Here is a 13,760-nt window from a genome sequence, read left to right as displayed (position 1 = left end):
GAAAGATAAAAGAGCATATTCCAACCATAAAACAATGACTGGATGCCTAAAAAAGGAATAACACAAAGAAAGAAAAGAGCTCTTGGAAATTTATATATATATATATATATATATATATATATATATATATATATATATATATATATAATTTAAAAGTGAGTACTGCCATTGGATGACAGAGTTGAAAAACCTCTCAAAAGTAGAGCAAAAAAACACAAAAAAGAAAAATCACAGTTCAGAAGGAAGCCCAAATATAGAAAGAGAATAACAAAACATTAGAAAAAGATATAAACATTAAGGGAATGTCTTTTCAGCAAATGGTATATGGAAAATTTCATTCAAAAAAATTAAGTTGTACCCTTACCTTATACTATATACAAAAATTAACTTGTCATTTTGGAGGGAGGTGGTCAAGATAATAGAGTAGGAAGAATATGAACTCACCTCCTCCCATAGACACACCAAAATTACAGCTATTTTTAGAGCAGATATCTATGAGAACAACCTGAAGATTATCAGAAAAGATTTTCCATAACAAAAGAGATAAATAAGGAAGCACAATGACTCAGGTAGGGGAAGTGGAAACATAGTATAGTCAGGACCCACATCCCTGGGTCAGCAACCCACAAATAGAAGAAATATCACAATTGTAGAGGTCCATTCCAAGAAGCAAGGGGTATGAGTCCTATATCAGGCTCCCCAGCTCTGGGTCCTGCAGCAAGAAGATGAGTCCCCAGAATATCTAGCTTTGAAAACCAGTGGGGCTTACGTTTGAGAGAGCTGGAAAGCTATAAGAAACAGAGGTGCTGCTTTTAAAAAACATATGCAAAATCTCGCATACTCCCAAGTCCTAGCATAATGTCAGTAGTCTGAAAGGAGCCTGGGTCGGACCCACTTGCTGATCTTGGAGAGCCCCCCAGGAAGGCAGGAGGCAACTGGGACTACCCCTAGAAACAAAGATGCTGGTGGCAGCCATTTTGGGGAGCTCATTCTACCATGATAACACAGGCGCTGGCAAACATCATTTTGGAATCTTCTCTCTGGATTAGCACAGGGGGCTTACCTGTCCTCCAGAAAGCAGGTACCAACCCCAAGCCACCCTGGGCTTCCCAGCTACACAGGGACCCAGCCCTGCCTGTCAGTGAGCCTGTAGCCACCACATGAGGCAGGGACTCACAGGGAACCAGCCCTCCCTACCAGTGCACCCACATTTGTCAGCCCCACCACAACAGAAGGGCACACACAGTCCACATACTAGAGAATATAGCTCTGGTGGCCAGAGGGGAACATACTGCTGGGTGCCTAGAACGTCTCATTCATAAGGCCAGTTCTCCAAGATTGGGAAATGTAACCAACCTACATAACACATAGAAACAAACACAGAGAGTTGGGCAAAATGAGAATAAAGAGGAATATGTTCCAAACAGAAAAACAAAACAAAATCTCTGAAAAAGAACCAAATGAATTGGAGGTAAGCAATCTACCCACCCTCCACCCCCGAAAAAAAGAGTTCAAGGTAATGATTGTAAAGATGCTCATGAACACAGTGAGAATTCCAACAAAGAGTTAAAAAATACAAAGAACCATTCAGAGCTGAAGAATACTATAACTGAAATAAAAAATACACTAGAAAGAAAGAATAGATTAGATGATACGGAGGAATGGATCAGTGATCTGGAAGATGAAGTAGTGTATATCCCCCAAACTGAACGGAAAAAAGAAAAATGAACTTTAAAAATGAGGGTAGTTTAAGAGACCTCTGGGGCAATATCAAGCATACTAATATTTGTATTACACAGTCCCAGAAAGAGAGAAGAGAGAGAAAGGGGTCAAGATCTTAAGAAATAATAGCTGGAAAAATTCATTAACCTGAGGAAGGAAACAGACATCCAGATCCAGGAAGCACAAAAACTATAAATAAGATGGACCCAAAGAGGTCCACACCAAGCCACATGATACTTAAAATGACAAAAATTAAAGATAAAGACAGAATCTTAAAAGCAGCAAGAAAAAGAACCAGCCAGTTATGTACAAGGGAACTTCCTTAAGACCATCTGCTAACTTTTCAGCAGAAACTTTGCAAGCAAGAAGAGAGTAGCATGATACATTCAAAGTGATGAAAGGAAAAAAACCTACAACCAAGAATACTCTACCTAGCAAGGATATCATTCAGATTTAAAGGAAAGAAAAAGAATTTCACAGACGAGCAAAACCTAGAAGAGTTCAATACCAGTAAACCAGCTTGACAAAAAATCTCAAAGAGACTCTGCTAAGCAGAAAAGAAAGGCCACAACTAGAAATATGAAACTATGAAAGGAAAATTCTTATCAGTAAAGGCAGACATACAGTAAAGGTAGTAGATCACCACTTGTAAAGCTAGTAAATGGTTAAAAGACAAAAGTAGTAAAATCATCTATATACAATAAGTAGTTAAGGGATACACACATTAAAAAGGTATAAAATACCACCTAAATACATGAATCAAATAATAACAAACAAAAAGGGAGAAATTGACAGTAATACAATAATACTAGGGGACTTTAACACCCCACTTACATCAATGTACAGAAAATCCAGACAGAAAGTCAATACAAAACATGGGCCTTAGATGAAACATTAGACTAGATGGACTTAATAGATATCTACAGAACATTCTATTAAAAAAACAAGAGTATACACATACTTTTCAAGTCCACATGGAACATTGTCCAAGATAGATCGCATGCTAGGCCACAAAACAAGTCTCAATAAATTTAAGAAAAATGAAATCATATTAAGTGTCTATTCTGAACACAATGGTATGAGACTAGAAATCAACTACAAGGAAAAGAACTGGAAAAAATTACAGGGAGTCTAAACAATATGCTTCTAAACAACCAATGGTCACTGAAGAAATTGAGAGAAAATAAAAACATACCTTGAGGCAAATGAAAATGGAAAACAAATTGTTCCGGAATCTATGGGACACAGCCAAAGCAGTTACAAGAGGGAAATTTATAACAATACAGGCCTACCTCAAGAAACAACAACAACAAAAAAAACAAATGAACAATCTAATCTACACCTAAAGGAACTAGAAAAAGAAGAGCAAACAAAACCCAAACTTAGTAGAAGAAAAGAAAGATCAGAGCAGAAATAAATGAAACAGAGATGAAAAAACAGTAGAATATATCAATTAAGCTAAAAGCTGTTTCTTTAAAAAGATAAACAAAATTAATAAAACTTTAGCCAGAATCACCAAGAAAAAATGGAAGAGGGCCCATAAAAATAAAATCAGAATTGAAAAAGAAATTACAACTGTCACCACAGAAATACAAAGATTGTAAGAGGTTAGTGAAATATGTACCAATTAGCACAAATATGCCAATAAAATGGACAACCTAGAAGAAATGGATACATTGCTAGAAATGTGCAATCTCTGGGATTGAAATATGTACACTATTGATACTATGTGTAAAATAGATAACTAATGAGAACCTACTGTATAGCACAGGCAACTCTACTCAGTGCTCTGTGGTGACCTAAATGAGAAGGAAATCCAAAAAAGTGGGGATATATGTATACCTGCAGCTGATTCACTTTGCTGTACAGTATAAACTAACACAATATTGTAAAGCAACTATACTCCAATAATAAAATAAAGATAAATTTTTTAAAAACCTAAAAACAAAAACAAAAATTAAATGTACAATCTCTAAGAGTAAATTAGGAAGAAATAGAAAATATGAACAGAATGATTACTGTTAATGAAATTGAATCAATAATCCAAAAACTCCCAACAAACAATAGTCGAGGACCAGATGGCTTCACAGGCGAATTTTACCGGTATTATTCTCAAGTATTTAAAAAAATTAAATAGGCCAGCATTCTATGAGGCCAGCATCACCTTGATACCAAAACCAGACAAAGATACCACAAAAAAAAAGAAAACTACAGGCCAATGATGAACGTAGATGCAAAAACGCTCAGCAAAGTATTAGCAAACTGAATTCAGTCATACATTAAAAGGATAATGCACCATGATGAGGTGGGATTTATCCTAGGGATGCAAGGAAGCTTCAGTATGTGCAAATCAATCAATATAATGAACCAAATTAGCAAATTGAAGAATAAAATCCATATGATCATCTCAATAGATGCTGATAAAGCTCTGACAAAATTCAACATCCATTTATGATAAAAACTCTTAACAAAATGGGTGTGGTGGGAACAGATCTCAACATAATAAAGGCCATATATGACAAACCCTCAGCCACTGTCATACTCAGTGGTGAAATCTGAAAGCATTTTCTCTGAGATCAGGAACAAGACAAAGATGCTCACTTTCATCACTTTTATTCAACATAGTATTGGAATTTCTAGCCACAGTGTCAGACAAGAAAAAGCAATAAATACCATCCATACTGGAAAAGAAGTAAAACTGCCACTGTTTGCAGATGACATGATACTATATGTAGAAAATCCTAAAGATGCTACCCAAAACTATTTAAACTAATAAATGATTTCAATAAAGTTGTAGGAGAGAAAATTAATATACAGAAATATGTTGCACTTCCATACACTTATAATAAACTATCAGGAGAAATTAATAAACAATTCCATTTATAATTGCATCAAAAAGAATAAAATACCTAGGAATAAATCTAACCAAAGAGATAAAAGACAAGTAATCTAAAAACTTCAAGACATTGGTGAAAGAAATTGAAGATGACACAAACAAATGGAAAGATAGACCATGCTCATGGATTGGAAGAATTAACGTTGTTAAAATGATCATACTGCCCAAGGCTATCTATAGATTCAGTGCAAACCCTACCAAAATACTACAGGCATTTTCCACAGAACTAGAAAAAATAATTGTAAAATATGTGTGGAAACACATAAGACCCTGAATAGCCAAAGCAATTTTGAAAAAGAAAAATGAAGCTAGAGCTATCAAGAGCCCTGATTTCAAACTATACTACAAAGCTACAGTAATCAAAGCACTATGGTATTGGCACAAAAACAGACACATAGATCAATGAAACACAATTGAGAGCCTAGAAATAAACCCATACTTGTAAGATCAACTAATCTAAGACAAAGGAGGCAAGAATATACAATGAAGATACAGTCTCTTCAATAAATGGTGTTGAGAAAAATGGACAGCTACATGCAAAAGAATTAAACTGGACTACTTTCTCACACCATGTACAAAAGTAAATTTCAAATCGGTTAAAGACTTAAATGTAAGACCTGACACCATAAAATTCCTACAGTATGTTTTATTGCCTATGTTTGGCAGTATGCTCTTTGACATTGGTCTTAGCAATATTCTTTGGATCTATCTCCTCAGGCAAGGCCAACAAAAGTAAAAATAAACAAATGGGACTACATCAAACTAAAGAACTTTGCAAGGTGAAGGAAACTATCAGCAAAATGTAAAAGCATCTTACTGAATGGGAGAAGATATTTGCAAATTCTATATTTGATAAGGAGTTAGTATCCAAAATGTACAAAGAACTCATACAACTCAATATCAAAAAACAAACAACCTGATTAAAAAATGGGCAGAAGACCTGAAGAGACATTTTTCCAAAGAAGATACTCAGATGGCCAACGGATACATGAAAAGATGCTCAATGTCCCTAATCATCAAGGAAATACAAATCAAAACCACAAGGAGATACTACTTCACACCTGTCAGAATGGCTTATCTTTAAAAAAGCAACAAATAACAAATGTTGGCGAGAATGTGGAGAACAGGGAACCCTTGTGCACCATTGGTAGCATTGTAAGTTGGTACAGCCACTATGATAAATAGTACGTAAGTTCTTCAAAAAATTAAAAATAGAATTGCCATATGGTCCAGCAATTTCACTTCTGGGTATTTACCTGAAGGAAACAAAAACACTAATTTGGAAAGATATATGCATACCACTGTTCCTTGCAGCACTATTTATAATAGCTAAGATATGGAAGCAATCTAAGTGTCCACTGATAAATAAATGGATAAAGAAGATGTGGTATATATATATATATATATATATATATATATATATATATATATATATATATATATATATATGGCAATATATAATGGAATGTTACTCAGCCATAAAAAAAGAAATCTTGCCATTTGCAACAACATGGATGGATCTAGAGGGTATTGTGCTAAGTGAAATAATTCAGAGAAAGACAAATATTATGTGATCTCACTTACATGTGGAATCTAAAAAACAAAACAAACAAAACAAAATGAAAATAGACTCATAGATACTGAGAACAAATAGGTGGTTGCCAGAGGGGAGGGGATAGGGGGCAAAATAGGTGAAGGGGATTAAGAGGTAAAAACCTCCAATTACAAAATAAATAAGCCAAGGCATGTAATATATGGCATAAGGAATATTGCCAGTAATATAATAACTTTGTAAGTAATAACTTTGTATTGGGACAGAAGTTTTCTATACTGATTGTGGTGATCATTTCATAATGTATGCAAATGTCAAATCATTATGTAGTACACCTGAAATTAATATATTGTACATCAACTATATTTCAACAAATATTTTAATTAACTTGAAATAAATCAAAGAACTAAATCTAAGAGCTAAAACTATGAAACCCTTAGAAGAAAACATAGAGGGAAAGTTTTGTGACATTGGATTTTGCAGTGATTTCTTGGATATAACACCCAAAACACAGGCAACAAAAGAAAAAGATAAATAGACTTTATCAAAATTTAAAACCTCTGTGTATCAAAGGACACAACACAAAGAAAAGGCAATCCATTGAATTGGTGAAAATATTGAAAATCCTATGTCTGCTAAGGTAGAAGTATTAATATCCAGATGACATAAAGAACCTCTACAATTCAACAATAAAAAATTAAACCAATTCAAAAATAAATAAAGGTCTTGATAGACATTTCTCAAAAGAAGGTTTACAAACAACCATTAAAATGCTCAGCATCACTAGTCACTAGAGAAACACAAATAAAAAACACAATTAGATACCACTTCACGCCCATCAATATGGTTACTTACTCTCAGTAAAACAAAAAATTATACTAGAAAAGAAAAGAAATCATAGTAAATGTTATATGACTTGACTGTAGTAGCATTTTGCATAGCTAAAATAGTAAACACTGAATATTGATCTAACCAATATTATGAAAATGATATTAGGAAGAGGAGGAATAGGAAGTTCTACGTGTGTGAGTGTGTTTGTGGTGTGGGGGTAATAGTAGATCTGGAATATGGAAATAGAGCTACAGCCCCATTTTCCATACTGGAAAGTCAAAAGTTAAAAATAAAAACTCAAGGAGCAGCTCTATAAGGATGTTATTAAAAGCTATGGAAGGAAAGATCAAAAGAAATAGTTGCAATAATTGAAAGTGTTTGCCTCTGGAGCATGGCAAAATCTGGATTGCCTGGGCAGTACTCTTTGGCCTAATAAAGTTACAAAACTGATTAAATACTTTAAAACTAGGCTTTAAACCACAGACTGAGAAGAATATTTAAAATACAGCTTAGATCACTATAAACGAATACAAAACAGAAAAAAAAATCACTAAAAAGCTTAAGAAAATTGTTCAACCTCACTAATAATTAGAGAAGTGAAGATAAGATGGTATTTTATTTTTCTCTATACAAAGCAAAGATTACCTAAAATGAAAATACTCAGTACAAAGCACACAACAGTTAACTAGTAAGAAGTAGTTTAGAAATGTATATTATCAGTGTTAAGACAGGTAATACCTTTTACTCTAGTAATTCTACTTCTAAGAATATATCCATAAAAAATAAGACATTCATCATAAGTATTGTTTAGATTAGTAAAATATTCCAAATGTCAAATGATAAAACAATTAAATAAATTGTATGTCCTACACATTTTTGTGATATGAAATTTTATGTGAGAATTAAAACATTCATTTTTGAAGAATTTTGAATGATATAAGTAAATGTTCTCAATATAATATTAGGAAATGTCCTGAAATACTGGATTGTAGAATCTCAAGTGACTTGTAATTTTCCATGTATTTTCTGTATTTTCTAAAATTTTTCCAATGAATACACATTATTTTTAAATTAGCTAAACCAAAAATAACTATTCTTTTTTTTAAAGTATTCTTATCTAAAATAGCATCTGGCTAACTGCCCTTCCCTTACTCTCTCCCACTTGCCACTAATATATTTACAAGAACTCCTAAAAACCCACATGTGGAATCAGTAAGAATCTGAGAGAAAATTCTCCAATCATGTAATGCTGGGTGTAATAATTAAGAAAACAATTAATGTAAAGAGCTCAAAGGAAATAGAAATTTTTTGGAGAGCTGGTTCATCATAGATCTGAAATCTAGGGAAGAGAGTAGGAGAGGAGGATAATTTTCAGAGATATCCCAGAAGCATAAGATGAGAGCCTAGTGATTAGATTATCATATCCTAGGAGCATATTGTTAGTGTTGATACTGAAAGAATGAGGCAGTGTGGAATTAGGCCCGCTTCTTTTGTAAAGAGGATAATTGGTTCAAGTCTGGTCCTAAACACTTAGATGGATAGAGTGAGGGTTTTGGGTTACTAGTTTTCTAACTCTTTAAAGCCCAATGAAAAGACAGTGCTTCAGTAATCAGAAGAAAAAATAATTGTATAGTCATGTTTAAGAGTGAGGGAGATTTAGGGCTTCCCTGGTGGCGCAGTGGTTGAGAGTCTGCCTGCCGATGCAGGGGACGCAGGTTCATGCCTCGGTCTGGGAAGATCCCACATGCCTCGGAGCGGCTGGGCCCGTGAGTCATGGCCTCTGCCTGTGCGTCCGGAGCCTGTGCTCTGCAACGGGAGAGGCCACGACAGTGAGAGGCCCACGTACCACAAAAAAAAAAAAAAAAAAAAAAGAGTGAGGGAGATTTGAGGATTGGTTGGGAAGTGTAAAAAGAGTTATGGATGTTTAAAATAGCTGCTATAGGGGTTTCCCTGGTGGTCCAGTGGTTAAGACTCTGAGCTTCCAATGCAGGGGGCATGGAACTAAGATCCCACATGCCATGTGTTGCATCCAAAAAAAAAAAAATTTTTTTTTAAGTAATAAAAGGTTAAAATGGTAAATTAAAAAAAATAGCTGCCATATGAAGTAAAGGGACAAGATCATAGATACACATAACATATACATACAAATGTATGTACAATAGTTAAGTTTTCAATTGGAGCAAAAATCTCATATTGCCAAGATTACCTTTCTAAATCCCTTTTATACTCAGGATGTGAGCTGTTGAAAACTCAAAACCAAAGAATTAACTTTTGGTTTCTATCAGTTTGTTATCTGCGGCCGTCTTTTTTCCAAGGGAAGTGGAAGTCAAGGTCTGATTCGGGTAGAGGGAATAAAGTAGGAGTTTTTGAAAAAGGATTATTTCTTTCCCTTTGCTGGACACATAAGGTTGGCTTTGCTCAAATGAAGTACACTTCTCTATAGAAATACTGCTAAGGGTCAAGATCATAAATCCAGAGATTATGTGATTTTTCTTTCAGCAATCTGGATGTAGTTGCAGAAAAAGTCAGAAACTTCACTTCAGTTTGAAGATTTGTTTGTAGGACAAGTGAGACCAAAGTAAAAGGAAACAAGGAAATTGGGAGTTCTGGTAATAGAGTTGCTAAAGAAATCAACCAGGACATCTCAGACAAGCGACAACAGAAGGACCGAAAAGATTTAGGAGAAAAACAATAGGTAAATTGACTATGTAGTGGAAACAAGAGAACTCGTCATAAGAGTAGGAAGTTGTGCCCAACATTTGGATGTATGAATTAAAGATTTCAGAGGTAGATATATAAATTACCAGTTAATATCATAATAGGTATGAGAGGCATTCTCAGTAAAATCAACAACAAAATAGGGGTATTTACCATTACTATTATTTTTTAATATTGTTCTGGAAGTCTTAAACAATGCATTGAACCATGAAGCAGAAATGAGAGCTACAACTGTTGGAAAGGAGAAAATGAAGCTATTATTTGAATATAGTATTGTTTTATACCAAAAAAAAAAAACCAAACAAAAGCTGTTAGATTTAAAAATATAAATAAATGAATAAGTAAAATAGAGTAAAACCAAGTGGCTGAATATAAGAGAAAATTCAAATATCAATGGCTTTCTCTCATATCAGCAGGAAGGGGACAAAGACAAAAAAGATCCAGCATACATGTAGTTGTAAACTAAATCAAACTAAGTATTTTAGACAGGAATGTAGAATAATGTCAGGTGCTCTTTTGAGCAAATGCTAATAGCTCTAAAATATGTAAGCTGAAACGTTCTTTAACTTACCTAGTTGTTCTTATCATATTCTTCAAAAGAACTATGAGTTTACATGGTCTAAAACTTTTCCTATTTAAGATGTTTTTATCTAGAGTTGCAAATCAAAATAAATCATTATAGAGCTCAGAAATTTAATTATAAACTGCTAGTGTCATCTTTTTTAAACATAACTGCCACTTGTAATTATCTTCTTACAGTTCCTTTGGAAGGACTAAGAAGTCAAAGCCAGTTTGAAGAGATGAGATCAAGCTACATTAGAGAGCTCATCAAGGCAATTGGTTTGAGGCAAAAAGGAGTTGTCCCTAGCTCACAGCGTTTCTACCAACTTACAAAACTTCTTGATAACTTGCATGATGTAAGTATTTTGTTTTCTAGAATATTAATGATTTTCTGAATTATATCTATAACTTCTTAAATGTGAAATATAAATTTTACTTCATGTGTTTTCTTCAAATTTATATTTGTACTTACATTTTAAAAACCTGCATCATACTGCTCAGAATTTATATTATGCTTTTTTCATTTTCAATGTAGATCACCCAAATATCCTTTTACTAGTATTTGTATAATTTGAGAGTAATTTAATGGTTGATAGGAATTGTGATACATTTTTTCTGAATATGCTCTCAAATGTTTTTGTCTTAAGCTAGAAAATATTTTATGTATACAGGAAAAGCAAAGATATGGATGTGGAGAATAAGACCCTCATACCATTTTGGATGGAGTTATAAGTCAGTAACAATGCTAATGGGCAATCTGACAGCATGTAGCAGTAGTTAAAGTTTGTTTGATTTTCAAATTCCCACTCTTTAGGACTTATCTTAAATAAATAATTAGACAAGTATTTAAGATATGTATGCATAATTGCCTATACAAGAGGAAAAAAACCCTAGAAATACCTGACACCAAAACTGGGTAAATAAAATAAGATATATGGGATTAGTCGAGACATATTGCATACAAGTTTTTATCACTACTGTGTTCAGAAACCACACTAAAATAACAACAAAGCATAAAAAACTCTCTACTCACCAGGTCAAATTTGAGGCCTCACACTGAATATGAACTGACAGCCAAGATTATTAGCCATTTAGATAAAGCCTCTAAAATGTAAGGCAAAGAGAAAAATAAACAGAAAAAAAATGTAACTTAAAGAAAACAGCAAGAGTACAGAAAATAGAAGAAAGCTTCAAAAAATTAAGATATTCCGAGAAATAAGATGATGTTGCATCCATGAAACAAGAATAGAAAACATTTAAACAGGAACATTTAGCAAGAAAACACTTTTGGATAATTAAAGAAGAGCAGAAATTAAAAATTCAATATAAATATAAAACTCAGGAAATATAAATCTCAGGAAAACCCAGAAAAAATAACAAAAAAGATAAAGATATGAAAAAGTAGAGAGAGAGCAAATTTAGGGGATTAATCCATGGGGTTCCATTCTCCAGTTAGTAGTAATTTCCAGAAGATAGAAGAGAGAAAATCAAGGTGAGGAAATTATCTAAGAAATCATAAAAGAAAAGTTGCTAGAACTGAAGGATATGAGTTTTCTGAGTGTAAGGGCCCAGTATACAAGCACAGCACAACTGAACCAAGGCACATTGTAAAATTTCAGCATACCTGGAATAAAGAGGGTACCATAAAATATACCAATGAAAAAAGAAATAAGTCACATCAAATCATCAGGATTCAGAATGATATCAGAGTTCTCAATAGCAGTACTGGAACCCAGAAAACAATGGAGCAATACCTTTAGAATTTTCAAGGAAAGAAAAATCTTCAACAAGTTTTTTTACCAGCCAAACCATCAAACAAATATGATGGCATCATAAAAGTATTTTCAGACTTGCAAGATCTCATAGAGATTACCTCAAATACAAACTTTCTCAAGGGCATCTGCAGGGTTTCTTACAACAAAACACTGGAGTAAGCCAAAGTAGAAGATTCAACCCAAGAGAGATGCAAAGGGATGTCCCAGCACACTAACTAATGCAGAGGATTTCAGGACACTAATACCAAGAAAAAAATGGAAATGAGCTATTACCAATTGCATGAACATATTGAAGTGGGTCTTTACAATCCTGTCAGAAATTTTGACTATGGCTTTGTGATATAGAAATAAAAAAGAACAGAAACATAAGGTGATTAGCCCTAGCAAAATTAAAGTAAGTCATATAAGAAAGAAAATGTAATCCAGTAGGAAAAAAAAATCTTTGTAATATAAATGTTGGATATCGATTTAGCCAAAAATTGAGATATAACTATATAGAGAATGGAGGGAAGAGAAAGTGTGTGTAGTTGAGGAGGGGGGTGTATAGTACAAGACAGCTAAATCCTCACTTAATAGAAAATTAATCAATAATGTAAACTTTGGAAAATAAAATTTATTAGAAATACACAGATAAATATCAAATGACACAGGCTAAAGAAGTTTAAAGTGGTTACATCTGTGTTGTTGCTGCTGTTGTTTTTGTTGCTATAGGTCTTCCAGTACTAGCTGACTTTCAAAATTATGTACATGAATTACTTTGACAAAATTAAAATTAGATTAAAATGGATTATGCTGGGTTGTTTGTACTGAAATAGAAGAGTCTATATATTGTCTATATGTTGTTATATGAAAAAGCTGGATTAAGAAATAGACTATAAAATAATTTCATTTATGGAAATATATATGCATGTGTGTATATTATGTGTATACCTGAGTATGTATTAAAATAAACCTTGAAATATACCAAAATGTGCACACTGGTTATCCTGTGGGATTACAGAATACTTTCATTTCTTTAAATCTTTCTATATATTAGGATATTTTGTCATGAATATGTAATATTTTACATATTATGCTAGAAAGTGGAAGGAGATGTTTTCAGTTCGGTAAGAAAAAAACATCTTAAGTATTTCTATTATTAGAAAAATAAGCTGCCATGTTTGTATAGTATATGAATATATTATTTTTCTTATATGTTTCTTATCCATTTGTTAAATCAACAGCTTGTCAAACAACTTCATCTGTACTGCTTGAATACATTTATCCAGTCCCGGGCACTGAGTGTTGAATTTCCAGAAATGATGTCTGAGGTTATTGCTGCACAATTACCCAAGATCTTGGCAGGGATGGTGAAACCTCTTCTCTTTCATAAAAAGTGAATGCCGTTTTTATCTTTAAAAAATTAAATTTTGTCTGTTTTTGTTTTGGTCAGGATTATGAGGTCTCGAGTTTCTACAACGTTCTTCTCAAAGCCTTACATTTATAACATATTGTACTGTGTAAATTTCAGATAAAAGTTGTGAGGTTTAATTGATTTCCTTTATAAAGCATAATTTTAATTTTTAGTGTTTTCGTGTACCCATATTTTAGAGTTTACAAGATTGAAAAAGTATTAGGTTGATTGTTAAAGTTAATCTTATTCATATCATTTCATACCATTTAGGTGAGATTTTTAACTTTCACATATAACAAATCTTAGAGAAAA

The 13,760-nt window shown here is 33.2% G+C and overlaps 1 protein-coding gene across 2 annotated transcripts in view; it reads left to right on the top strand.

Moving 5' to 3' along the window:
* The window catches only part of PGR (progesterone receptor), a 99,342-nt gene extending 85,908 nt beyond the window's left edge, over nt 1-13,434 (top strand). For both annotated transcript variants that reach the window (XM_060103461.1, XM_060103460.1), the window contains 2 exons: nt 10,479-10,636; nt 13,279-13,434. In XM_060103461.1, coding sequence (XP_059959444.1) covers nt 10,479-10,636; nt 13,279-13,434 — 314 coding nt within the window. The remainder of the gene's footprint in view (nt 1-10,478; nt 10,637-13,278) is intronic.
* Nucleotides 13,435-13,760: the final 326 nt, after the last annotated feature.

Source organism: Mesoplodon densirostris, chromosome 7, assembly GCF_025265405.1.
Source record: "Mesoplodon densirostris isolate mMesDen1 chromosome 7, mMesDen1 primary haplotype, whole genome shotgun sequence".
Lineage (NCBI taxonomy): Eukaryota > Metazoa > Chordata > Mammalia > Artiodactyla > Ziphiidae > Mesoplodon > Mesoplodon densirostris.
The sequence above is the reverse complement of the archived record's forward strand: the minus strand, read 5'-3'. Positions and strand labels throughout refer to the sequence as shown.